Source organism: Symphalangus syndactylus, chromosome 14, assembly GCF_028878055.3.
Source record: "Symphalangus syndactylus isolate Jambi chromosome 14, NHGRI_mSymSyn1-v2.1_pri, whole genome shotgun sequence".
Classification (NCBI taxonomy): Eukaryota; Metazoa; Chordata; class Mammalia; order Primates; family Hylobatidae; genus Symphalangus; species Symphalangus syndactylus.
In genome coordinates, this window is record NC_072436.2 from 12,685,084 (window position 1) to 12,712,390 (window position 27,307).

The window sequence follows — 27,307 nt, forward strand, 5'->3', positions numbered from 1 at the left end:
TGTAATATATAATGAAATAATTATACAACTCACTATAATGTAGAATCAGTGGGAGCCCTGAGCTTGTTTTCCTGCAACTAGATAGTCCCATCTGGGGGTGATGGGAGACAGTAACACCCAACATGTGTTGCTTGTGTCCAGTCTACTCTGTAATCACTCTCTGGCTGCTGTCACTGCAGAAAACACTGCTTCACAAACACAGGATGCTGGGCGTGGAAGCAGAGGCTTTCAGTGCTTTTGGGGCAATCTCAGGATATTCTGCCTTGACTTTAATCCAGAACATATGGAGATTTGAAGTTGTCTCAAACGTACTTTTAAGGCCACTGTCATTTGTGATCTCAAGCAGTCGATCCTCTTCTAGCACTGGCAAAGTTGATTCACCTGGCTTATTCTCGAATGGGTCACGGATCCATTCCTTTCCAGTTCAGGTTCTTTTGTGGTTGGGAAGTATCGCTCAAGCTCTTCTGAAAGCTGAGGCAGGTGACATGCACCAGCTGGGGGAAAGAAAGCCCTGGCTCCGTCTCTTTCACAATCTCTCTAATGTTTGAAACATGTCAGAAATCCCAGTGTTCACTCATCACCCCTGTAATTCCAGTTTGGCTTTGAAGCAGCCACTGGATCTGCCGACTGGGACACACTTGTCACTCTCCCCTGAAGTGACAGTTTGAGTTTGTGAGTAGGTTTAATGTGTCACACAAGTACGCAAGTTTCCTGACCTATATTCTGTGTCACTGAAATGCGCTGCTAGTGGTGACTTTTTCTAGAAGAAATCTCTGAAGTGGCTGTTGTAACTCAGAAACTCTGGCCAGTGATGTGCCTTTAGAAAGCATCTCACTCTGTGTATCAGAGCAGCCACGTGAACAGACCTGAGTTAGGGCATGTACTTTAATGTGGTTGGTAATTTTAATTACATCCTGCATAAATGTTGTTAAGTTCAGGTGACACTTTTTGGCTAGCCATCACTTCTCTACGGATGACATACTGCATAGACTCACATTTGGAAGTGACCTCTTTGACCTGAGTAGCTGTCCAGTCACAGCAGCCGCTCCATCCATGCATATAACAACACAAAACAAAACAAAACAGCTCAGTTTCCCTGATATGTAATAATTCAAAGACTTGAATAGCAGCCGTGGTGTTGGTTGGTAACTAAAGCACACATAACATATCCTCCTGAACATCCCCCTGAAAAATATGTCACAGAAAAACAAGCATTGTTGTCTTGTTGTCAACATCGGTAGACTTGTCAACCTGGATTGAGTACCACAGTGACTCATTAATCCTCTCTAACAATTGTGCCTCAATATCTGCTGCTATTTCATCAATCCATCTAGTTATGGTGCTGGCCGAAAGAGCAACACGTGCCACCTTTTGAACCACAGCCTCTCCTAAAAGCTCATGACAAATGTCCTTAGCAGCAGGCAGGATCAACTCTTCACCAACAGCCAGTCCTGGCTTTGGCAATGCAGTTAGACACTAAGAATGATGCTTTCAGTGCAGATATATTTGATGAAGGGGTGGCCTTCAATAATTGCTTCTGTTCTTGATGTTTACGTTTTTTTCTTTTGAAAACTCCAAAGGCTTGTCTTTTGATGCAGGGTGCTTTCTCTCCATGGTGAAGCAGTTTTGAAGCTTTCATGGCTTTGTTGGGTAGTTGGTCACCACATATTCTACAAAGTGGGCGTGGTGAATGTGATCACCTGTTGAAATGAACCTAGAATTTGAGTAGATCTCTTGGCATTTTCTTTACTATGCAGCTTTATTTTTGTTGACAGTCTTGGCATCTTCTGCTGCCTCATCAATGGGTCTCTCCCCCTTTTCACAGAAGCTCTCCAGTGACATTTGGTTTTTACTCATTTTGGCTAGGGTTGGTGAGTGGGCTTACCAAAACCGTGGCTGAGACAAGTACACAGTGTGGGAAAGAGATGCAGATGGCAGTGGTAAATAAAATAATGGGCAGGCCATGCATGGACTGAAATAAGTGTTGGATTCTGACTTAAAGCCTGCCACCAGATACAGCTGTACAATTGAAGTACATCAGCTCACTTGCCACTATTAAGCCTGCCACCAGAGGCAGGCTAATTGTCACTTGCCACTCACTGATAGAGTTTTGATGAATCTGCAAGCAACTGATGTATTATTATGGTCTCTGTGCAGTCAAACCTCTCTGCTAACATTCATCTGTATTTGCAGCCACTCCCCAGCGCTAGCATCACTGCCTCAGCTCCACCTCAGATCATCAGGCATTAGATTCTCAGAAGGAGTGCAAAACCTAGATCTCCAGCCCACGCAATTTACAACAGGGTTCGCACTCCTATGAGAATCTAATGCCGCCACTGATCTGACAGGAGGTGGAGCTCAGGAGGTAATGTGAGTGATGGGGAGCAACTGGCTGTAAATACAGATGAAGCTTCCACTGCTCACCTGCCACTCACCTCCCACTGTGTGGCCTGGCTCGTAACAGGCCACAGACTGGTACTGTCCTATGGCCTGGGGTTGAGGACCCCTGTATTTGGGGATGGATATCATGCTCATGGGAGACCCTCCATGTGTTCCCCATTGAATATACAGTCCTGAGCCTTTACTTATGTCTATAACAGCTGCTTTTTTCACCTTTCCCATTTCACCAATGTCCACCCAGCAGGAGATTTTACTACTCGTTGATCAGGGAGGAAAAAATAACAAGTCCCATTCAGTTTGCTTCCTCCTAGACCTGAGAAACCAGCGAGACTGCCAGGTCTCCTCAAATCCCGGGCTGTGAGGTAGAAACCCTGCACACTGCTCCTGACTGCTGCCCCCGCCACTGCTGCTTCCGCTGCAGCCCAGGGCTGCAGTGCACTGAATTCGTTCTGCCTCTTCCCCTGCTTGGTTGCTATTTTTCCCTACTTATTTTTTTACTAGTCTTTTGCTCTGCTAGGTAATTCTGTGTGGAAGTTTCAGTCTACCATCTTAACTCTGACAGCATCCTCTCTGTGTCTTAAGAAATGTATTCGGCACTTTGGGAGGCCGAGGCGGGCAGATCACAAGGTCAGGAGATCAAGACCATCCTGACTAACATGGTGAAACCCCGTCTCTACTAAAAATACCAAAAAAATTAGCCAGGCGCGGCAGTGGGCGCCTGTAGTCCCAGCTACTCGGGAGGCTGAAGCAGGAGAATGGCGTGAGCCCAGGAGGGGGAGCTTGCAGTGAGCCGAGATCGCGCCACTGCACTCCAGCCCAGGCGACAGAGCAAGACTCTGTCTCAAAAAAAAAAAAAAAAAGAAATGTATTTACTGCTGGGTGCAGTGGCTCACACCTGTAATCCCAGCACTTTGGGAGGCTGAGGCAGGCGGATCACCTGAGGTCAGGAGTTCAAGACCAGCCTGGCCAACATGGTGAAACCCCATCTCTACTTAAAAAAAAAAAAAAAGGATGTGGTGGCGCACTCCTCTAGTCCCAGGTACTCGGGAGGCTGACACAGGAGAATCGCTTCAACCCAGGAGGCAAAGGTTGCAGTGAGCCAAGATCACACCACCACTGCACTCCGGCCTGGGAGACACAGTGGCGAGACTCCATCTCAAAAAAAAAAAAGAAAAGAAAGAAATGTATTTTTCTCTGTATTTCCATCGCTGGATAAAATGCTACACTTTGCTGAATAAATGTTGCTGAATTAAGGATTAAGGTGACACCACTATTGTGGGCATCATCATGAAAAACCACAAGATTCTAGAATCTCGTAACATTGCTATAGGATTGTCCAGGACTTAGGAGTACACCACTTAGATGCTTATGTATCATTTTGACCCAGAGAATAGCGAGACAAATTCAGACACGATGTTAAAGACATCGTTAGTGTAGGTGTCTTCAGAAAAAAGGCAAAATATGGGGCAGAAGGGTGAACAAAACAGAAAAAAATGTACCGAGATGTTCACGGTGGTACTTTGGGGGTGAAGCAGAAAGCAGCTTTTTATTATTTTGCAGATATTTGAAGTGTATTGCTCTCATATGAAAAGACTGTAACAACAGAAAAGCAAAGCCAGTGTAGAACTTGCAGGGCATGAGCTGAGCCCCCGCAACATATGAAATCCCGGCCAGAATTCCCTTCACAGTGATTTACTATCCTCAGTCACCAAACCATCAGAAGGAGCGGCTCTGGCCTGCTGACTGATGGGCTACCAAGTGCATTCCCTGCGTGAGAAGCTGCATGTGCATGATGTCCGTGGGGATGGAGAACAACGCTAAGTGTTAGACACGACGGAAACCCAGCTTCACGCCTCACAGCTGAAAATGCCAAGACATGTACCTGTTTCTTGGTCCTAAATAAGTGACCGGTGAACATAGTCAGGATTTCAGTGTTTTACTTAAGCCCCATTTTGCTCTAAACTTATTTAAAAAGATACTTCTGAGTCTTAATTTTCTCAGTGGGATCAATGACTTTTGCTCCATGAAGATATACTTGGAGAATAAAAGCAAAGTATTCTCAACTCAACGGGCTTGATTTATTTTAAGACAAAAGTTCAATGCCATGGGGGTATGCCCGCTTTGCCCTTACAATGACCAAGAAAGGTGGCAGAAACGAAAAAGCACCCCATCACCAGTCCGGTAAGCCACGGTCTCCACACCTAGTGCTAACTTGCCAGGGTTCTGGGTACCTTGCTTAGAGGGAGCTCTGAAAAGAGCTAATTTATGATTTTTATTCTCTTTGGTTATTATTACAAAAGGGATATACATATATAAAACAAATTTGCAGCTATAAGTCTCTCCCACTGAATAAAAACCAACAAAACTTCTTAAAACTCCAGATAATCTCAAATTAACTTTTCCCATTTCACTTCACTTCCTTTTCCCCCACTATATATTTTACCCCTTGGGCTGTTTCTTCTGAAATCACATTTCTGCTAACCCAGAATAGGTAAATTTTCTAAATCACGTTTATTTCCTTTTTCTTTTCATCTCCCTTTCGATTAGGGCCACGTACTCTTTCTCGGCAACCAATGCAAATTCATTCTTTCTAGCCCAGTTCCAAAACCCATTTCTAGTGCTGCTATTCCATGCTCTCCCTCCTCCAGGCCGGGTGTCTCCTGTCTCACTGGAACCGGGTGCCTGCTCTGAGCCCCAGTGCCCTTTAAGGTGCGCACATCCTCTCAGGGGTTCCCCATTCTGATAATTACCTCAGTTCTTCCACTTTGCTTAAACTCTCCCCCATCCCCCACAGACACAGAAGGGAAAATCCAATCGTCTCCTCAACCACGTCTGATTAGAGACACTTGGAACCGGAGACTTTGCCCATCCCTACTCTGGAGGCCGACCAGCAGGTGCTCACCGTGGTATACTCAAAGTAGTAAAGGCAGTTGTCAGTCAGAATGAACCAGCGTCTCTTCCAAGTCTTTACCCTGCCACCTGCAGAGCAAAAAGAGATGCACGTTCGACAAGAGACACCCAGACAAGCGCAGGCTCCACGACACACACGACACCCTCTCTTCTCAGAGAGGGTTGGGGGAGAGGCATCAGGAGAACGTGGAGCCCACAACATTGACATCAGTAACAAGACACAGAGCCGAAACAGAAGCATCTTTCACAAAGTGAAAGCCTGTGGGTACAAGCACAGCAAGCGCGTCTAGGTGACACCTGGAGATGGAATCGGGACAGCAGGATGAGCATGGGTTTGTGGCGGGAAAACCTGGGGCAATAATGACAAACAATGCAAATTTGCCAGAGTCCGCAAAAAGCCTATGTGGTAGAAATCGCCAAAGAACAGAAAAAGAGGGAAGGGTCAGCACCTAGTGCAGGCTACTCTGCTACTGACAAGCAGCCCGGCACGTAAGGAGTGTTTCACTGGAGGTGAAGGAAGGAGGAAGCAGAAGGGGAGATGCTGGGAGCCTTCACAATCAAATCCACACTTTCCCTGGAACATGAAGTAAATCCCTGTGGTTCTACTCTCTTCCTCACCTTCATGATTACAGTGAGCTTCTACACTGGCTCTTAACCTTATGTGCTAGTGTTCTGAAAACAAAATCTCCCAAGTCCTGGGTGAGAATCAAAGCAGAATTCCTCTATCAAGGAAGAATCAACTCGTACTGAGAGGTGGCCTCAGGAGCCTTTTCTGTTCTGGGCTTCTCACCTGGAGCTTGTAACAGAAACAGCTGGCAAATACAGCCATGGCAAAACAAGCTCCGGCGGCAGTGGCTCAGAGGCTGGCAAGGGCCTCCCTTGCTTCTTTTTAGTATTTCTCAGCACAAAACATTGGGGTCATGGCCAGGCACAGGGGCTCACGTCTATAATCCCAGCACTCTGGGAGGTCAAGGTGGGTGGGTCGCTTGAGGTCAGGAGTTCAAGACCCGCTGACCAACATGGTGCATCCCCATCTCTACTAAAAATATAAAAATTAGCTGGGGGTGGTGGCACATGCCTATAGTTCCAGCTACTCAGGAGGCTGAAGCATGAGAATCGCTTGAACTGGGAGGTGGAGGTTGCAGTGAGCCAAGATCACGCCACTGCACTCCAGCCTGGGTGACAGAGGGAGATTCCCTCTCAAAAAAAAAAAGTTGGGGTTGGGGTCGTGAAGTTATGCTGAGACAGACATGAAGGAAGGAAAAATTTCCCCAAGCCTATCTGAATGAAGCTACACCTGCAGTCAAATCGGGACCACAGGCTTTCTCTTCCTCCACCTCCCTCCCATCAAGGGAACATTTTCTGAACATGAACCACTCAAAACTTATCCCTAAGGCCTTTACCTGTGAAGCTATGCATGGCATTCTAGAAACACTTCTTGTGCCCTGCTCTTCTGCTAAGACTTAACCTACAGACAATACCGCTTCTCCAATCTTCCTAAATAGCAAGGACCATGGGGCATAAATCTCATACCCCCAATCATGCTTTCTCTCTTGCCCTCATCACAAATAGCTGAGCAAAGAGGAGACTGGTTTTACAGGGATTATTTCTAACTGCCAGGACCTGCCTGCATGCTCACACCAGAGAAACCTAAGGGGAGTATGCAAATAATGTTATGAAAAGAAAATGTCCCAGCGAAGGTCCTGGCAGACAAGTAAAAGGACCATTGGACTTTCAGGCCAGTTTTTAGCACCCTGCTTGGATGCTGAATTCTAGGCGGGCTCACGTGATTGATCATTAATTGCCAAGATCCCAAATGACACAGATCTAGGTTATGCGAGGGAATTTGCTGTAAGCAAGCACATGCCATCCACCTGCCCATCCTGTGCTGTATCAAGCAAATTGAGACTCTCTCCCTCCAGTGACTTGTAAGTTTCATGTGTGCCCTTGCCACTGGTCTCTAAAGGTTAGGTGGCATGAATTAAGAGAAAACCATAAATGGATACTATGACATGCATGTGGAAAACAGGAAAGCCTGGGCAGAATTAAATAAGGAGGATAAAGAAGACAAGGACTGTATTCAGGATTGAAGCAAATTTGTTCTTAAAAAGGAACCCCCTCTGCCAATTCATTGTCTGAAAGCTTTGGTCTTCGAGCCTGGCAGGCCATTGGTTGCCCACGGAGGCTCGGCACAAAGGGAACATCAACCCATGCTGACCTCCCATGCGGTCCATCACAGGACACTACCCGGGGAACCCTTGGGACATAGGAGATCATGGAAAAAGCAAGTCAGATGCTAAAAGAAACAAGATGGAAGGAAATCAAGGAGAAAAAGCAAAGCCAGAAGAAATTATCTGCCTGATTACAAAAGCTTGGTTATTATCCCTGGACAATTTGTCGCATTACAGAGACCTCTACCATAAAGCATCACTGTGGGCCCACGGGGAACATTTCCACGTGGAAAGAAAAGCAGACATGAAACAAGCAGACAGATCAATGCGCGCCTAGGACAGTCCCTGTGGAACTCACAGGACCACCTCCCACTGCACGGCTCCTCAGGCCTCCTGTGACCTCCTCGAGATATCAAGGCCGGATGCCATCTTCCCCTACAGCTGAGAACAACCTGGCAAGTCCCTGAAGCATCTGAGTAAGTGTGCATGTTTGGGGTTGTTCTTTTTAAGTGTGGCTACTGCTCAGGGAATGCTTAGGCACAAACCTGAAGTGTCTCGGGCTAGGAAAACATGTTTCCCCAAAGCAGCAAATGGAGAGGAGACACCAAAAACATAACTAGGAGACCGATTCGGGGCTTTAACAAGGACTCACTGAAAAAGCGAGGGAGCAAAACAAAACATGACAACAGAGCCGAGGCTGTAATACCCTTCTCTGATCCCCAGGAAATTAAACACGAGGACTTCAGGGAGGGTTTTTTGGTTTGGAGTTGTTTTTTTCACCTTCACTTGGTATCATTTTGAGTTTAGGAAACACCATTTCCCCTTTTCGTGCACAGGCAAATGTCTTAAGTATTGTCTAATTTAATTCTTTCCCTAGTGTGCTTTTCCATCATGGTAAATCAGAAGCTTTCCATAGCTTTGGGAAGTCAAGACTTTGTTCTCTCTGGAGTTAAGTCTCAGCTTGAAAAAAGAAGAAAAAAGAAAGACTTCCTTCTCTTCTTTCTCCTCTTCCCCACGTCAGAGATCAACTTTCAGTCAGGCCAATTAATGGACGTCAAATTGAATATCAAACATAGCGCATGTCTTAGCCAATAATTCCAAGTGAAAATGTCGTGGAAACTTCCTCTGCTTTTACAAACCCACTCTTGTATGTTTTCTTGCATTACTGCATTCAGTAATGAATATAACATACACTCCTCCAAAAGAGAAAAACGAAAATTGCTCCAAACCCCTGATCCTGACCAGTTCCCTAGGGACTGTACAGTTAAGTTAGAAGCAGCATTAACACTACCACCAGCAATTAAAAAACAAAATAACCAAAAATAACAAAATCAGAAAATGCTGCAGCAATGACAGTGGCCTAGCAGAGCGAGCGAGCAGGCTGAGGGTTACATACCTCCTGGAGTTTGGGGCAAGGAAAAGGAGAGCCAAAATCATGGAAACATACAAATGAGGGAGAAAAGAAAATTAAAACAAAGAAATTAAACCCAATTCCTTAATCTTAAAGTGCAATGTATCAGTCACATTCATGCCTGCCTGGGGAGACAGCTGAACTAAAAACACTAAATGGGCAAATGATCCCACTACTGTCTGGCCCGTGAACGAGGGGCTCTTACATGCCACGTCCCACCTCACCAAGGCAAGATTTGAGGCACTACTGGAAACCTGGCCCCAAAGATGCCACAAATCGGCTTTTACAAAGCCAATGTTTATTAGTATATCCAGAATCAGAGCAAAGAAAGCTAAGGTTATTTCAGAGAAAATTAATGTCTTTCTTGAGATGGCTGTCACTTTTTAAAGTGTGCGTAAGAATGCACACACGTATACCCATGAATACACATGTACTTATGTGTATACACAAGAATACACATTCTTATGGCTATATGCATACAGACATATACACACAGCTACAGATGGCTGGAAGCCCTGCCTTCTGCAGCACATAAACATAAAGAGTGATACTAAGTGTGCTACAACGAAAACACAATATTCGGAGTCTAGAAGGATTTGATGGAGGTTTAGAAAAAGTAATGCAATGAGCTAAAACTGAGTCCCACACTTGGTTAAATTTTCTCTTTTTTAAAATATGAGATGCCTCATGAATTTGCATGTCATCCTGGTCTAAGAACCAAGATAATCTTTGTACTGTTCTAATTTTAGTATCTGGGCTGTCAAAGCTAACACTTAGTATTAGCATTTAAACAAATCTCGCTGGAGGGGGAAGTAAATCCAAACTTGGACACACTTTAAACGTTTCCAGTAGGTTTCCTTTTAACTCCATCCACTTGGCAATAGGAATGTGGAAGGGAAGGCTGCCTATGGGGTTAGTAATTTTAGAGCCTTAACCTCAAAGATTCTGCTGGCTTAAAGATATATAAAATGATGGCCAATTCAAGAGATATTTAAAACTGATTGGTGAAGTGGTGCTGTAAGGGGAATTTATGAATTAAGTCAGCATGTATAAGCACAAGGATTTGGGATATACCTTTAAAAGGAAATATAAAGTCTATTGCTATCTGACCTAGTCAGAAATAAAGGATTCCATTTTAGCCTTCCCAGATGTGTCGGTAATGACCAAGAGAGTACTGACTTCTAATCACTGGGGCGAGCAGTTGGGCTGGTATAGGACGGAACAGCCCGTGCTAATGTGAGAACCCAACTCATCAAAGGCTAAAGCAGAAGGCAACAGAGCAAAGTACCCTGTTAGTGTCCAAAAAAAAAAAAAAAAAGGACATCATTATGTCTGGAGAGTCTAGAGCTCTATGTTCTGAAACTATTAATAAAGTAAACACATGTGGACATGAATGGGTATGAAAACCCTACTAATGTCTTTCCTATTGATCACCCTGTCACCTTCACGGCAAGGCATGACCACAAATCTCAGCAATACAAGCTCATCACTTCTGGCAAAGGGAAGAGAAATGCATTTTCAGCTTTTCTAAATGAACAAAATAATTAATGTGGCTGATTCAGATTGAAAAGGAGTGGAAAAAAAAAAAAAAAAGAAAAAAAAAACCGCTGCCCAAGAATGAGTAAGAGTGCTGTGGATTGAGCTGCAGCCAAGGGCTCTAGGCTTGCCATGCACACTGCCTGTGGGGGAGCCAGATGCAGAAGGAAGTGACGATGCACTGGGGCGGGGGCAGGAGCGCCAGGTACAATCTGTGTGATGGAAATAGAAAGATGGACAAGGTCGGCCACCCTCCCAGTGGTTATGGGGACAGGGAAGGCAAACGGACCAGGTGCTCAGGGAACTGCCTTGAAACAAAACCTGGTCAACCAATTCAAGAGTAAAAATGTGGAGCACAAACACATGTGGGCAATATTTATGGTGGAGTAAAGTCTGTCCCCAGTAGTCTCTGTGTCCCATGGGGCAATGACTATGAAGTCACTTCCTTTATGGAAGCGGACCTTTGTTAGAACAGAACTCATACCAAAGTCTCTCTGGAGTCCCCTATAAGCCACCCCCTTTCCTACATGGTGTGTGTGTGTCCATGAATGTGAACATGCATGCGTGTGCACACACACACGCACGCACACACACGCATGCACACACACACGCACACACACACAGCCTTTCTTCCTAAGTCTCAGCTTTAGGAGCCCTAACTCAGAGATGCACTTACCGAGTTTCAATAGCCAGCCTTCTCGGTCTGGGTTGAAGAAAGTGTGAGTGAGGTCATTCCCGTCATCTTCTGGGATTTTAAAGGGTTCATTTTTTATGCTCTCATAGAGATTCTGGGATAAAAGATGACAATTTATGTCTCTGATTCTAGAAATATTTTTTCCTCCTCCCCTTTCTCTTCATTCATTCCACAAGCATTCATTATGTGCCTGTAGTAAGCCAAGCCTGCTAGGTGCTGAGACTAGAAGATTATGACCATTTCTGCTTTCAGGCAGCTCACAGTGACAAAATAAATAAGACTTCCCAATTAGGAAAATAAAGAAGCAGACTGACTTCTATTCAAGCTTTTAGTTTCATGTTTACAAACCACTGTCCCCTCCCTGATTCCGTAGCTGGGCCTCACTACCACTTTCTTAATGAAATTCACATGGTTAAATAAATTAAAAGAGGAGACCCTTGATAAATTGTATGTTTTTTCTTCCCTCCTACAAAAGACGATCCTGTTCCCAGTGAACTCTTTCTTGACTTGAATGAAGACCATTCTTCCTTGCTTACCCGGAGTAGCTCCTCCGGCAGGTCTCCCCCATCATTGATGCCTCGGTTCATGGCAATGAACCTCTCCACAGTGGGCTTATCTTTGACATTGGGGTTGTGCAGACTGGTGTTTAACATGATGATGGCAAAGGAGAGGACGTAACAAGTATCTAAAGATGAGAGAAAAGCAAAGGGGAGCTGTTGCATGCTCAGATGATCAGAAACATCCCACCCGCAAGAGCAAGAGATGCCAGATGAAATCAGGAATAAAAAACCACGTTCTTGGCCAGGTGCAGTGGCTTACACCTGTAATCCCTGCACTTTGGGAGGCCAAGGCAGGCAGATCATGAGGTCAGGAGTTCAAGCCTAGCCTGACCAACATGGTGAAAACCTGTCTCTACTAAAATACAAAAATTAGCCGGGCGTGGCGGCACGCGCCTGTAATCCCAGCGACTCGGGAGGCTGAGGCAGGAGAATTGCTTGAACCTGGGAGGTGGAGCTTCCAGTGAGCCAAGATAGCGCCACTGCACTCCAGCCTGGGCGACAGAGTGAGACTCCATCTCAAAAAAAAAAGAGAAAGAAAAAAAACCAACAAAAAAAAACCCATGTTCTCAAAAGAATGAGATGAATTCACATGTATGGGTACACTCTAGGGCACACTGCTGTCTGAAAGGAGAAAGGCACGAAAAAGTATATAAAGTATTCAAGACTTAAAGCTGTTTATTTTTTCAGATTGGAAAGGAGAATACACACACTGTAGAAACTCTGAAAAACACAATGTGTTTTAAAAAAAAATGACCTATAATGACCCATAATCCCACTATCTAGCAATAATTTATTTTGCTTTATTTCCTCTATGTAAATATGTCTATGTATAACTCATCACATATTTATCTCACAAACATATACTGTAACAAAACTGGAAACAAACAAATACATATATATGCTTTTTTGCTAATCTTAATATCATTCTCCTATGTCAATAAAAACTCTTTGTAACAATATGGGTTTCTTTAGTTTTTGTTTTTTGTTTTGAGACAGGGTCTCACTCTGTCACCCAGGCTGGAGTGCTGTGGTGCAATCATAGCTCACTGCATGTAGTCTTAAACTCTTGGGCTCAAGAGATCCTCCTGCCTCAGCCTCACAAATAGCCGGGACTACAGGCACAAGCCACCACACCTGGCTAATTTTTAAAAATTTTTTTGGAGATAAGGTCTCATAATGTTGCCCAGGCTGGTCTCAAACTCCTAGTCTCAAGCAATCCTCTCACCTTGGCCTCCCACCCAAGATGCTGACATTACAAGTGTGAGCCACTGCATGCAGCTAAAACATGGTTTTTAATAGCTGTGTATTTCGTAGTTCAGAGGTACCACAATTTAAATTCATAGTGCCTTACTGTCAGACTTTTGGGTTATTTCCAACATTTTACTATTATAACTACCATTGAGTAAATGTTCCTAGGCATGAATCTCAGCCCTTTTGTTTTAGAAATTATCTGGTTCCAAGAAAATAATCCAGTGTAAAATGCCCATCATAAACTAGGATGAATGATCGTATTTACCCGTGGACTGGAACACGCCATTATTGCACTGACAATATCGCTGGGCAAACGCCTCCATCATCCGGTCGATCTTCTGGGCCTCTCCGGGTAGCCGGAAGCTCCACAGGAACTGCCTGAGTGGGTAAAGACAGAGTGTTCCAGAACTTGGGGAGGCAATTTATTTCTCTATGAATTGTTAAACTGCCAATGATTTTTTCTTTTTTTTTTTCGAGATGGAGTCTCACTCTGTCACCCAGGCTGGAGTGCAGTGGCGTGATCTTGACTCATTGCAACCTCTGCCTGCCGGGTTCAGGCAATCTTCTGCCTCAGCCTCCTGAGTGGCTGGGACTACAGGCGCCTGCCACCACGCCCGGCTAATTTTTTGTATTTGTAGTAGAGACAGGGTTTCACTATGCTGGCCAGGCTGGTCTCAAACTCCTGGCCTCAAGTGATCCACCCGCCTCAGCCTCCCAAAGTGCTGGGAGTACAGGTGTGAGCCACGGTGCCTGGCCACTGCCAATGATTTTTTAACATCAAAGTGCAAAGGGAGCCCTGCTGGGCTTTAGCCTTCTGTTACTGTAACTCTGAACAGATGCAAAGTTGCCATCCACACCACTGTTACCTTAATCAAAAGTAAAATTTTTCTTAGGAAAAAGTGAAAAATTAGGAGGGAAACAATTCCTACTGAGGAGTGGTTTCCCTCCTCAGAATAATATACAAGACTGAAACATACATAATGATCATTTTAAACAAACGCCATTTCCGGAAAACAATATGGGTGGCAGAAAAAGAGAAGATTGTCTTGTCAAAGCATTAACAATTGATCCCTTTAAGTCAAAGGAAGACCCACAGCAGACAGGTTTAATTGTGGATTATTTCCATCCAGCTAAATGATAGCACAAAAGATGAAGTCATTATTTACACCTACAGCAGTGAAAATACAGAATGACAGTTTCTTAAAAGGCATGAGGTAACAGATTTAATAAAAAATTAAGGTTTACTTTTGTCTTTCCAAAATGAAATGTGTAACTACTTATTCCAGGAAAGGAAATTAAAGGATTTTCTAAACTGAAAAATTTCAAAATTTAAGTATTCATCAATTTCTAAAACCTCAAATGTAAGACTCAAGGAAGTATTACAGAATCTGCCTCCAGAATGTAACAGAATTGAATTCCCCTTGACCATCTAGTCATTTACAGTCAGAGACCAATAGATTTCTTCCCTCCAAAGTACTTCAAAATATTCAAAATCATACCCAAAGATATAATTTCAATAAAATGCCCCCCAGGACAGACTCATGATCAAAGGCTGGCCTTCCAAAGGGACGCCTTCCAAAGGGGCTCACCTCAAGAATACTCACCGCAGTGCCTGGACAAGATTAAGATCAGTGAACTCATGCAGCTCCACAAATGCATGAAGAACCTGGATATTAAACTCATCTCTATCGAGAAAAGACAAAAAATGGGAGAGAAAGCAGGAGTCAGGCACCAACACTGAGAATCTCCAGCCAGGCCATGTCTCCTACACTGCATCCTGTGGTCCTGTGGCTGCCCAGACAGTCACTTGCACACACTGTCAGCAAGAAGACTGGCTAGCTCTGCTGACTGGCTGAACAAGCAAGATGTCCCCATGACCCCCAGAAAAGACCCATCACTATTCCCCAGAAGAGCCTCCCCTCAGCACCAGTGGGGCTACAGATGCTTTAAGGCAAAAACCCCTCCAAGAACTTCAGAGTATTTGGGAGTCTGTTTCTTTGTGTCATTCCTGAACAGCCTTCCCTAGCATGCACATATCCCCAAGGCCTTACCTCTCCCCTAGGTAGTCGCCAATGGCTGTCTTGTTGAGCCCTTCGCCTTTATATAAGAACTGGGCGATGTCTTCACAAGTGTTCTTCAGCAGGTCGTTTTCTATTAAGAACTGGATCCCCTAGAAAAAGACAACAAAGATGCCAATGATGCTTTGCTGGGAAACAGTTGAAAAGAAGGGGAAAGGGCACAGGAAGAAATGGGTGTGGGTGCACTGGAATATTTAATAAATACTTGCTAAGTGACCTATAAAGCTGGGGAGTCACAGTTTAGGAACAAGGGCTTAGCGCATAATATTTGCTCTACAAAACGGCAACATGAACTGTAACACTTGGAAAAAAACGTTTTTAGGGTCTGAGCACTATAAAAAAAACCCATCTAATATGGACCACTTCCCGCTTCTTTCTCACTTACCTTTTTAGGGTCCATATTAAATTTTTTCCTGCCCATGGCTACCTGTTTGTTCCTCTGCATATTTTTCCTGTAAAACAACCATCACAGCCATTTTAGTACTTCAGGCCATTGGAAAGGCTTGAATGACTAATATCATTTCCACTGATTTACACAGGTTTTTGAAAGATTTATCCAGGAAAGCAACAGGCATAATCTGGTAGAACTATGAAAGGCCAACTGAAACCTGAAGCCTGAACCTGGCTCCAAGCTCCAAGCTCATTTGCTCCTTCTACCCTGGATCAGAGGTTTTCTTTCTTTTTTTTTTGAGACAGGGTCTCTCTCGGTCTGAAGGCTGAAGTGCAGTGGTGCTATCTCGGCTCATTGCAACCTCTGCCTCCTGGGCTCAAGTGATCCTCCTGCCTCAGCCTCCCAAGTAGCTAGGACCACAGGTGCATGCCACCATGCTCACTGTGTTGCCCAGGCTGGTCTCAAACAATCGGCCTGCCTCAGCCTCCCAAAGTGCTGGGATTACAGGCATGAGCCACTGTACCCGGCCAGTTTTCTTTTTTAACATGATTTTTTTAAAAACTTTATCAGGGTAGGCCGGGCGCAGTGGCTCACGCCTGTAATCCCAGCACTTTGGGAGGCCGAGGTGGGCGGATCACAAGGTCAGGAGTTCAAGACCAGCCCAGCCAACATGGTGAAACCCTGTCTCTACTAAAAATACAAAAATTAGCCAGGTGTGGTGGTGGGCGCATGTAATCCCAGCTACTCAGGAGGCTGAGGCAGGAGAATCACTTGAACTCTGGAGTCGGAGGTTGGAGTGAGTGGAGATCCACCACTGCACTCCAGCCCAGGTGACAGAGTGAAACTCCATCTCAAAAAAAAAAAAAAAAACCACAAAACTTTATCAGGGTATAATTTACTTATAATATTCCTACTGTAGGCACATATTTGAATTTTTAGTATCCTTACTAAGTTGTGCAACATCACCATAATCCAGTTTTAGAACATTTTCATCCCCCCTACAGAATTCCTCACACCTTTTTACAGTTAATCCTTACTTCTACCTCCATCCCCAGGCAACTATTAATCTATTGTCTGTCTCCACAGATTTGCCTATTCTGGACACATCATACAAACAGAATCATAAAAGATGTGGATTTTCAGATCTGGCTCCTTTCATTAGCATAATGTTGTCAAGGTCATGGTGCTGGAGTGTGGGCCAGTACTACATGCCTTCTTGCTGCTGGGTCATCTTCCATGGTATGGATAAACCACATCTGCTTATCCATTCACCAGATGATGGACACTTAGGCTGTTTACAGTTTGGGACGACTATGCAGAAGGCTGCTATCAGCATTTGCGTATATGTCTTTGTGTGGACACGTTTTCATTTTCCTTGGGTAGATACCCAGGTGTGGACACTGCTGGGTCATATGGTACATCTATATTTAACTTTTTAAGAAGTTGCTAAATAATAGGCCGTTTTCTTGACTGTATCAGAATGAAAAATGCAGATTCACAGACCATGCTTCTCAAAGTCTGGTCCACCAACCAGCAGCCTTGGGAGCATATCAGACGTGAAGATGCTCCGCTCGTTTATACATATGCATCACCTGGGGCCTCTTCAAAACAGATTCTGACTCTCTGTCTGAGAAGGGGCCTGTGCTTCTGTATGTTTAACATGATCCCATGTGTAGAGTCTGTGTAGCAAGGCCCTGGACCGGCTGAGTAACTCAGAAGTACAAGGGGCAGAACCTAGGATTTTGAATTTTTAAAACTTCCTGCAGTAATTCTGGTATGCACCCAAATTTAAGAACCACTGCCATCAATGTCAATAGTAATTTTATAATCTCCGAGAGCAAAAAAGTTGCTCGAAAATAAAATCATAAAGTGTTATTTATTGCCTTGAAGAACACATGTATTCTCTAGCTAAATCCATGGAGGGAAGAAAATATTCCTAAGTGTTTTGAGAGTTGGTGTTTTTTGTTTTTTTCTTTTTGTTACAGGCAGGGTCTTGCTCTGTCACCCAGGCTGGAGTACAGTGGTGTGACTATGGCTCACTGCAACCTTTAACTCTTGAGCTCAAGTGATCCTCCGGCCTCAGCCTCTTGAGTAACTAGGACTACAAGCACATACCACCACAACTGGCTACTTTTTTAAACATTTTGTAGAGACAGGGTCTTGCTATGTAACCCAGGCTGGTCTTAAACTCCTGGCCTCAAGTAATCCTCCCACCTTGGCCTCCCAAAATGCTGGTATTATAGGCGTGAGCCATCGCATCCAGGCTGTTTTGACCTTTTGAAAGGAACAGCTGAAAACTGTGAGTAGTATCAGAACTTCCAGGTGTATGATCATCTGGGATCCCCTGTCAACAGCTGCCTTAGGAAACAAAGTAACAGGGGAAACACCATTTAATTTCAGCCAGAATGAAGGGTTATGACCAGGTATCTAGAAATTCCTATTTAACTAAAATGACTGTCTAATCATTTCTTTCTAAATCCAGGAAGATTACTCTGATCAGGATTTCCAAACAAATACCACAAGGAAAGGCCTGTTTCATGGTTTCCAGTATAAGTGGTGAGGCAGCGTCAGAGGTGCCCACAGAAGCATGGGGTGAAACTACTGGGAATGCTCAACTTCCTGGGCCTCAGTCCAGTCCCTCACCAAAGGCTTTCCCACAGCCACCAGAATGCACGCTCCCAGATCTCCGCCAGTCACAATCTGTGCCACATGACTGCCTGGGACACACAGAGATGGCTCCCTAATTTCATTAGCTAGCCAGCTCACTTCTCCATCTGCCCCACTTGGAGCCCCTATAGCTCTAGGCCTTAGGCAGCTACTTCTCTGAGGGGCTTCCCCCAGTCTACACAGGTCTGACACCCCAGTAAGGTGTCCAAAGCAAAACAGCTGTTACTGCTACTGGATCGCCTTAGTTAACTGATGCATATATATTTCAGAAACTGATATCTTGTACTACATGAGTATATTATTTCTGCTTGATTAAATAGTATTTAGGATCATTCCTACAAAATGCTGGCATCAGGTCATCAATGAGAAACATGAATTCTCTCCTGTAAGGAAGTCCGAGCAAATGTAATGCCTGCTTGAGAAACAAATGCAGGATGAGCCTGAGTACCCGTATGGATGGATCCTCAGGGATCTGCAGAATCACTTCCCTCTTGGCGCTTTCGATACTGGAAAACCATTTTAAGTTCCAGATTAAAAAATAATAATAACCTAGGCCGGGCGCGGTGGCTCACGCTTGTAATCCCAGCACTTTGGGAAGCCGAGGCAGGCGGATCACGAGGTCAGGAGATCGAGACCACGGTGAAACCCCGTCTCTACTAAAAATACAAAAAATTAGCCGGGCGTGGTGGCAGGCGCCTGTAGTCCCAGCTACTCAGGAGGCTGAGGCAGAAGAATGGCGTGAACCCGGGAGGCAGAGCTTGCAGTGAGCCGAGATCGCGCCACTGCACTCCAGCCTGGGCGACAGAGCGAGACTCTGTCTCAAAAAAAAAATAATAATAATAATAATAACCTAAAGACCACTTCCTGACTCACAACTTCAGATGCAGGTCATGAGTTACAAGTCTTCCCAAATTCACTGGCTGAGTACTTTGGATGCACTCACATTCCTGGTGTCTGCATTCCCTTGCTGTTCTATGGTAACTGACAGAGAATTAAGAGAAAAACAAAGGGCACACTGAATTCTGAATACGTGTGTGCAGACACCAGAATATACAGAAAGGAAACATACCAAAATATGAATCCTGATTATCTCTGGGATAAGTGTTTATGAGAAATTTGTTTTTTATACTTTTCTGTATTTTACCAATTCTCTGCAGTAAAGGTGTATTACCTTTATAATCAGAAAAAAAAGCCATTTTTTTACATTTTTAAGATCGAGGTAAAATTTACATTTAACAAAATGCACACATCTTGAGTGTACAGTTCAATTTGTTTTGATGAGTGCATATACCCTTGAAGCACCACTCAGATTAATACAGAATATTCCTGTCATCCCTGTAAGTTCCCTATGACCCTTCCTAGTCAACCCCACCCCACCCCACCCTAGCAACCACCTCGGAGGCAGCCACTGTTAATGATTTCTGCTAGCACAGCTTACTTTATGTGTTGTAGACGCTCATGCATGGAAGCACACGGTGCCCACAGTTTCTTTCACTCATCACAATGTTTGTGAGATTCATCTGTGCTGCTGCAAGCTAGCAGTTCATTCCTTCACACTGCTGAGTAATAGTCTATTACCTCGACCTGTTTATCCAGTCACCTGCTGGCAGCCATTCAGGGTATTTCCAGCTTTTGGTTATTTTATATAAGAATGCTATAGATATTCTTGTACAAGTCTTTGTATGGACATGTTTTCATTTCTCTTAAGTAACTAGGAGTTGAATTGCTGATGAAACTGCCAAACTTTCCCAAATGGTTATACCATTTTATTCTCACTAGCACTTGCCAACATGAGGTACCATCAGTCTTTTTAGTTCTAGCCATCCTAGGGGATGTGAAGTACCGTTTCACGGTAGTTTTAAATTACGTCCCCTACAACTAATGATGTTAAGCATTTTTCATGTGTCTACTATACATACAGTTTCTTTTGTAAAGTGTCCAAGTTTTTTGCCCATTTTTTTATTTGGGCTGCCTTTCTATCATATATTCTAGATACAAGTCCTTGTTCAGATATATTTGTTGCAAATATTTATTTCTAATCTGTTGCCTGTTCATTTCTTTTAATAGTTTTATCTTTTATAAAAGCGGAAGTTTTAAATTTTTATGAACTCCAACGTATCTGTTTCATTTAAGCCACAAGTGTTTAAAATGGAAAGAGGGGAAACTAATCCAAAATACCAAATGGACAATACAGAGCCTGGCCGTGGTGAGCTGGCCGCCTTCTATGGAGGACTCAGCCTCACTACACCCTGAAGGCACTGCCCACAGGAGTCTAAAACAACAAATCCAACAGTCCTATGAAGCCAGACAGGAAGACTTAGGCTTAGAAAAATACAGACACATAGTGAATTGGAAACAGCTCATTTATCGCATTAAGCAGTCAGAAAACGGTCTGGGAACCCCATTCAAAACTAAACTAAGTCACTAACATTTCATGTAAATAAAAGAAAAAAAAAAGCAAAGAGTCCTTGTCCTTTTATACTATCATTGCATTTCTACATTTTTTCCCTTAAGCATTAGGATGGTGCAAATAAGCTCACGATTATCCTCACACATGACTGGGCACTCCAGCCCTTTGAAATCGTATCAGCAGCATTCATGAAGCTTCTCCTTTACACAAAGGAAAAACAGAAACTTTAAAATGCACACACATAGTGGACAACAGAGGGGAGTAATTCACATAAAAATTTAGTAGCAGTTTAAGGCTTTCTGGGACCTTTGAAGTTCTCCAGTTCAATCTTTTTTTTTTTTTTTGAGACGGAGTCTCGCTCTGTCACCAGGCTGGAGTGCAGTGGCGCGATCTCAGCTCAGTGCAACCTCCACCTCCTGGGTTCAAGCAATTCTCCTGCCTCAGCCTCCCGAGTAGCTGGGACTACAGGTGTGCACCACCACGCCCATCTAATTTTTGTATATTTAGTAGAGACAGGGTTTCACCAGGTTGGCCAGGATGGTCTCGATCTCTTGACCTCGTGATCCACCCGCCTCGGCCTCCCAAAGTGCTGGGATTACAGCTGTGAGCCACCGCACCCAGACTTTTAAACAATGGAAGAAGCTCCTATGTTCAAGAGGCCTTGCGGTGAAGGATGGAAGGCAAAAATTATGGGTGTATATGTGCTTGCTAGAACTAGAAAGACACAAAGCTGACTTTTTCCTTCAATGTGCCACGTAAGCATAATTAAGGCCTGGGTGCTTTAAGAAATTACAACCACAAAAGTCACCTGGCGGCAGGGCAGACTCACCTCTCCTCTGTGGATCCCAGGTTTTCAATTTCATTAGCTACTTCTGCTATCTCATCCTTCAGCCTCTATTAAACAGACAGTCCAGAGTCAGCAGGAAAGGCAGATGCAGATCAAATTAAAACTTCTAACATCTCACATAACTCCCTCCAACCAAAAACAAAATAAAATAAAGCAAAATGAAACAAAATACGACAAAAATGCAAAAAAGTAAATTAGGAAAATTCATCTGTTTCAGAAATATTTATTGAGTGCCTACCAAATAGTAAGCATTCCAGAAAATACCAAGGTAGAAAAGGATACAGCCTCTGACCTCAAAGAGTTTACGGTCTAGCAAAGTTTATAAGCATATATGCTATGTGAAAAACAAAAACTGGCTGCCTCATCACAATCTTTCAGAACAAGTCTGCAGCCTACTAAATACAAGTGTGCCAGAAAATTCAGAGGACAAAGTCTCCTACCCAAAGCCCAGGCTGCAGAGCCTGCAGTAGCTGTGCCAGGGCAACACTGCCACCAAGCGGCTGGCAAAGGGAATGTCTGATCAAATCGACTGTGCATCCACACCCACCCTCCTCATTCCAGGACACCGTTGGTCAGAATGGATGGGCTCTCACGGGGAAGCCGGGCTTAAGTGGAGAGCTGCTCAGCTTTCTCACAATCTACCAGTGAAGCAGGAATCAAAGGATCAGGGAGAACTATCAAAATATACTTAAATCAACTCCGGAGCAAGTCAAGTCAGTCTTTCCTCATTTTGCTACTTTGGGCAACAGGATTTCCTCCTAACCCCACTCCTAATGTTTTACAAAGAATTCTAAAAGAATAACATTTGCTGCCTTAGGGCGAAAATAATCCAACTATTGGCTTCTAGACTTATTTCCTACAAGCTTGATAGTTACTTGGAAAAACTGTAAAATTGCTATCACTAAGTACATCTATAGGGACCAGAAATTATGCTGTCTTTTATGCTAAGTCCTTCCAACTGTGTAGCAGGTGTTTTCATGATCTGACAGATGAAGAAACTGAAGTTCAAGGAACCGGAACTCTCTTGTCTCAAATCATTCAGCCAGTTGAGCGGCAGAGCCAGGGCCAGGGCGTGGGCCGAGCTTCGCCTGAAACCCACGTTCTCATTGCCTCTCCTCATCCACTCTGCTCCGCAAGGGCAAACACAGCAGAGAGGACTACTCAGGAGACAGGAGTCCTGCAGGGTATCTCCGGCTCCAACAACCGACCAACTGGGTGAACCTGAACAAGCCACTCAACCTCTCTGAGATTCCATCTCCTCAACTGTAGAGGAAAGGTGATTATCAACACCTATGCTTTGTGCAGAGCTGTAGTGAGGGCAGGTCAAAAGTGTCTTGAGGAGACACTCTGCAAAGGACACCCTTTTATACAAATGGAACTGTCACTGTGGTTCTTACGGTGGTGAAACCTCCATGCCACTCTCCTACCTGAATGTCAGCCAGCAGCTCCTGTTTTCTCCGTCGGATGTTCTCCAGTTCTTGACGCTCCTCTGCTGTCAGGTCACTGGGAACTACAAAAATGGAGGGCGATGTTACAAGAAAGCTTTTATCTCGCCAAAAATCAAGGAAGATCCAGAGGGCACAAAAGGAGAAAGACATCAAGAAAGAAACTAGAAGTCAGTTTCAGAAATGACTGAGTGATAAGAATTTCTTATCAGATTTTCTAAAGAAAGGAAGGCCCTTAAATCACACAGAAGAGCTCTGAGAAAGGAACTCTTAGAAGGAAAAACAGGAGAGAAGAGATTACTGAAGGTTAAATTAGGTTGGCTATGAATGAAAAAGGATGAATATTAGCTGAGTGCCTGGCCATTTTCATCCTTTCCAGCTGGGAGACTTCAGGCTGACATTTAATTAATCTCTCTAGGCCTCACCTCCCTCATGGTCAAAAACAGAGCCTCCAAGATGGAAAGATGTCCATAACCCCCTGAGGTGGGGAAGGGAGGCAAGAAGCAAAGCAACATGTACGAACAATTGTGTGCCATCTCTGGGAGGGGTTTGGAGAAAGAGACTATGTATGCACAGAGAAATAAAAAAAGTCTAGAATATACACCTAAAATAGTGCTTAACTCTGGGAACTGGGATTATGGGACTTTCTCTTTCTGCTTCATACCTTTCTTCATTGTTTCGATGTTTTACAATGTGCTCTTATCATCAGAACAAAGTTACTTAATTCCCAGATCACAGCTCTCACCACAAAATACTTCTGCAGTCCTCCAATGGCTCAATCTCCCCCACCTACACAAACAGGAGATTTGGACAGACACCCTCTAAAATGACCCTTCAAGCATGCTATGGGAAGCCGTGTGGGCAAAGGAGAAGAACAAGCATTAGAATCAAACAAACCAGGTTCAAATCCTAGCTCCAATCTACCAAATATCAAATTAGGTCACTTCAGACAAGTTATGTAACCTATTTGGGTCACATTTCATCATCAATAAAGTGGCCCCACCATCACCCACTTGATAAGGCTGCTGTGAGGATGATGTAGAGTAATTAAAGTGCCTCAAACCCTGCCTGGTGCTGAGCAGGAGCTCAGAAGTGTTGGCTCTTGTTCCCTCTGTGGCACAGCAAAGGGCACCCACACTCTCAAGGGTAGGGGTGGTTTGAGGGTCCTTCTATCCTTCAGTGGGTGCCTATGTGAGCCTGAGCTGCACTGTACAATATGGCGGCCAGGAGCCCCACGTGACATTAACCACTTGAAATGTGACCATCCAGTTTGAGATGTGCTGTAGGTATAAAATATACACCGAGGCCGGGCGCGGTGGCTCACTCCTGTAATCCCAGCACTTTAAGAGGCCGGGGCGGGCGGATCACGAGGTAAGGAGACCGAGACCATCCTGGCTAACATGGTGAAACCCCGTCTCTACTAAAAATACAAAAAATTAGCCAGGCGTGGTGGCAGGTGCCTGTAGTCCCAGCTACTCGGGAGGCTGAGGCAGGAGAATGGTGTAAACCCGGGAGGTGGAGGTTGCAGTGAGCCGAGATCACGCCATTGCCCTCCAGCCTGGGAGACAGTACAAGACTCCATCTCAAAAAATAAATAAATAAAATAAATAAATAAATAAATAAATATATATATACACACACACACCAGACTTTCTATAAAAACAAAGGAAAATGACTTTTTAATAATATTTCATATTGATTGCACATTGATATAACTTAATGAAATGTATATTCTAATTGATCTCAAAGGAACTAGCATGAAATAAAAGTGCATCTATGGCTCATATTATATTTCTAGACAGCATAGAGTTGGAATAACATCTCTGCTTGAGAGCACACTTAGGATACACATACTTTCCTTCTGCCCATGGCATTAAAACTTAATCTACTACACTCAGAGAGCAGTTACTTTCCCCAAATATTTCATAAAAATCACAACAAGGGGGTAGAAACAATAGACTACAGTGAAGCTTACAGAGTGGGTTAATTAGGTACGTTAGAAAAGCAGACTTTTCCTTTTTTGTTTTTTAACCTAGTTTTTCCCCATCCTTCTCTAAAAAAGTGTTTTTTAAACATCTCAAAATCCAAAATAAGAAAAGCATTTTAGTCCAGGCCTGGTAGCTCACGCCTGTAATCCCAGCACTTTGGGAGGCCAAAGTGGGCAGACTGCTTGAGCCCACTGGGACCAACCTGGGCAACATGGTGAAACCCTGTCTTTACTAAAAAAAAAAAAATACAAAAATTAGCTGGGCATGGTGGCACAGGCCTGTAGTTCCAGCTACTCGGGGGGCTGCCGTAGAAGGATCGCTTGAGCCTGGGGTGTGGAGGTTGCAGTGAGCCAAGATCGCGCCACTGCACTCCAGCTTGGGCAACAGAGCCAGACAAGAAAGAAAGAAGGAAAGAAGGAAAGAAGGGAGGAAGGAAGAGAGGGAAAGAGGGAGGGAGGGAGGGGGGAAGGAGAGAGACAGAGAGAGAGAGAGAAAGAGAAAGAAAGAAAAAGAGAAAGAGAAAAAGAAATGCATTTTACATCATGACCCAATCTCCACCATACATAAAAGTATCAAGAATAATACCTCACCATGTCTGTTATTTCACTGTGAACTTTCTTAACAGTGGTTTAGTCCAATAAACTGATTTTATGGCTGCATGTGGTGGCTCACACCTGTAATCTCAGCACTTTGGGAGGCCGAGGTGAGTAGATCACCTGAGGTCAGGAGTTCGAGATCAGCCTGGCCAACATGGTGAAACCCTGTCTCTACCAAAAATACAAAAAAAATTAGCCAGGCATGGTGGCAGGTGCCTGTAATCCCAGCTACTCGGGAGGCTGAGGCAGAAGAATCGCTTGAAGCTGGGAGATGAAGGTTGCAGTGAGCTGAGATCGTGCCATTGCACTCCAGCCTAGGCAACAAGAGCACAGCTCTGTCTGAAAAATGATAATAATAATAATAATAATAAATAAAAAATAATTATTTCATAATCAACTAGGTAATTGTATAATTACCTAATATACTGAGTCCTGTGGTTTGAAAAACACTCTTCCTTTAGAGGCTGGAAGAGACAGCCACTCTAAAGATCCCAACAGACCAACTAAATCCAACCCAGGTCACCTTCACAAGAGTGGGCCTTAAACTGCATCCCTGAGAACTCAAGGGTGACCACTCAGGTGTATGTATTGGAGGATGGAGCCTTAAATAAGTTCACCTACACACCTGCTCTCCAGTCCATTCCTGTGTCAAGACCCAGGTCTCCAGCTCAGCAATCCATCAGCATTATGTGGATTCTAACCCTGCACCCCCCGCCAAACCCACCACCCCAAACGTTTCTTCCCAGGCTGAACAGTTATCCCAACATTAAAAAAAAATTTATTAAAATGGCTGCTTCAGGAAAAAGTTAGAAAAATAAGTGAGCTCTGGTTAAAGCAAAAGCCGTTTTGAAAAACAACTTCAACTCTACGGATATGTACACCATTCTAGAGAAATGCATGCTTAAAGCAGTTCATTCCAATTTTTCTGTGCTTCACAGACCAGAAAAATTTCTAGTCCAAGTAGAAGACCCCTTTAAGAAATTAATTTCCTCAGGTTCTAGAAGATACATATTCATTCCAATATAACATGGTTTTGAAATTAAGGCAACATTCATTTTTTAAAAACAGCTGCTCTGCAAGAGGCTCAATAATTGGGATTTGATTTTGAAGCTACAGAGCTGGCTTAATCAGATCATCAATGTATCTCTACCCAACAGAAGCAAGACTAAATCCAAGGTCCATATAAGGCTGATGAAAAACAGAACAATCGTATAAAAGAAATTCCTATCTCAAGACTGCTATATACCCTGAGAAGCCAACTTTCATCATTCTAAACTGCAAACTCTAAATCGTTGCTTTCTTTTCAGAATCCGAGCACTCAACCATTCTGGGTTTAATATTCACACATGACAATTTTTCTGGAAGGACACAATCTAGCTTCTGTAATATAAGTTCAAAATGCCCTTCTAGTCCTCTACCTTCCAAGATATTATTTTTAAAATAGTAAAGGAATAGGCTAGGCACGGTGGCCCACTCCTGTAATCCTAGCACTTTGGGAGGCTGAGAAGGGTGGATCACGTGAGGTCAGGAGTTCAAGACCAGCTTGACCAACAAGGTGAAACCCTGGATCTACTAAAAATACAAAAATTAGCTGGGCGTGGTGGTGCGCACCTGTAATCCCAGCTACTTGGGAGGCTGAGGCAGGAGAATCACTTGAACCCCAGAGGCGGAGGTTGCAGTGAGCCAAGATGGCAACATTGCACTCCAGCCTGGGCAACAGAGCAGGACTCCATCTCAAAAAAATTTAAAAATTTTAAAAAAATAGTAAAGGAATAAAAAAATCCACAAACTTACAGTATCAAAGAGTACACAGAGAAGGGCCATCAGAAGAGATTTTAACAAATTTCCAGAACAGAGAAAGGAAAGAAACAGTGCTAAGTGCTAATATCTTCTAGAATAAAAACTCCACAAAGGCAGGGACACTGTATGCCTTGTACACTGTTGTGTTTGTG

The 27,307-nt window shown here is 43.9% G+C and overlaps 1 protein-coding gene across 5 annotated transcripts in view; it reads right to left on the reverse strand.

Annotated features, from left to right (window-relative positions):
- Window positions 1-27,307, reverse strand: part of CYTH1 (cytohesin 1) — a 116,863-nt gene that overhangs the window by 13,033 nt on the left and 76,523 nt on the right. For 4 of the 5 annotated variants that reach the window (XM_055243045.2, XM_055243043.2, XM_055243044.1 and 1 more), the window contains 9 exons: window positions 22,754-22,836; window positions 21,309-21,373; window positions 15,397-15,463; window positions 14,985-15,103; window positions 14,538-14,618; window positions 13,199-13,311; window positions 11,659-11,807; window positions 11,105-11,216; window positions 5,303-5,379 (listed from right to left, as the gene is read on the reverse strand). In XM_055243045.2, the coding sequence (XP_055099020.1) occupies window positions 5,303-5,379; window positions 11,105-11,216; window positions 11,659-11,807; window positions 13,199-13,311; window positions 14,538-14,618; window positions 14,985-15,103; window positions 15,397-15,463; window positions 21,309-21,373; window positions 22,754-22,836 (866 nt within the window). Of the gene's footprint in view, window positions 1-5,302; window positions 5,382-11,103; window positions 11,217-11,658; window positions 11,808-13,198; window positions 13,312-14,537; window positions 14,619-14,984; window positions 15,104-15,396; window positions 15,464-21,308; window positions 21,374-22,753; window positions 22,837-27,307 lie in introns of all 5 variants that reach the window. The other variant, XM_055243047.2, reaches the window with a different exon arrangement.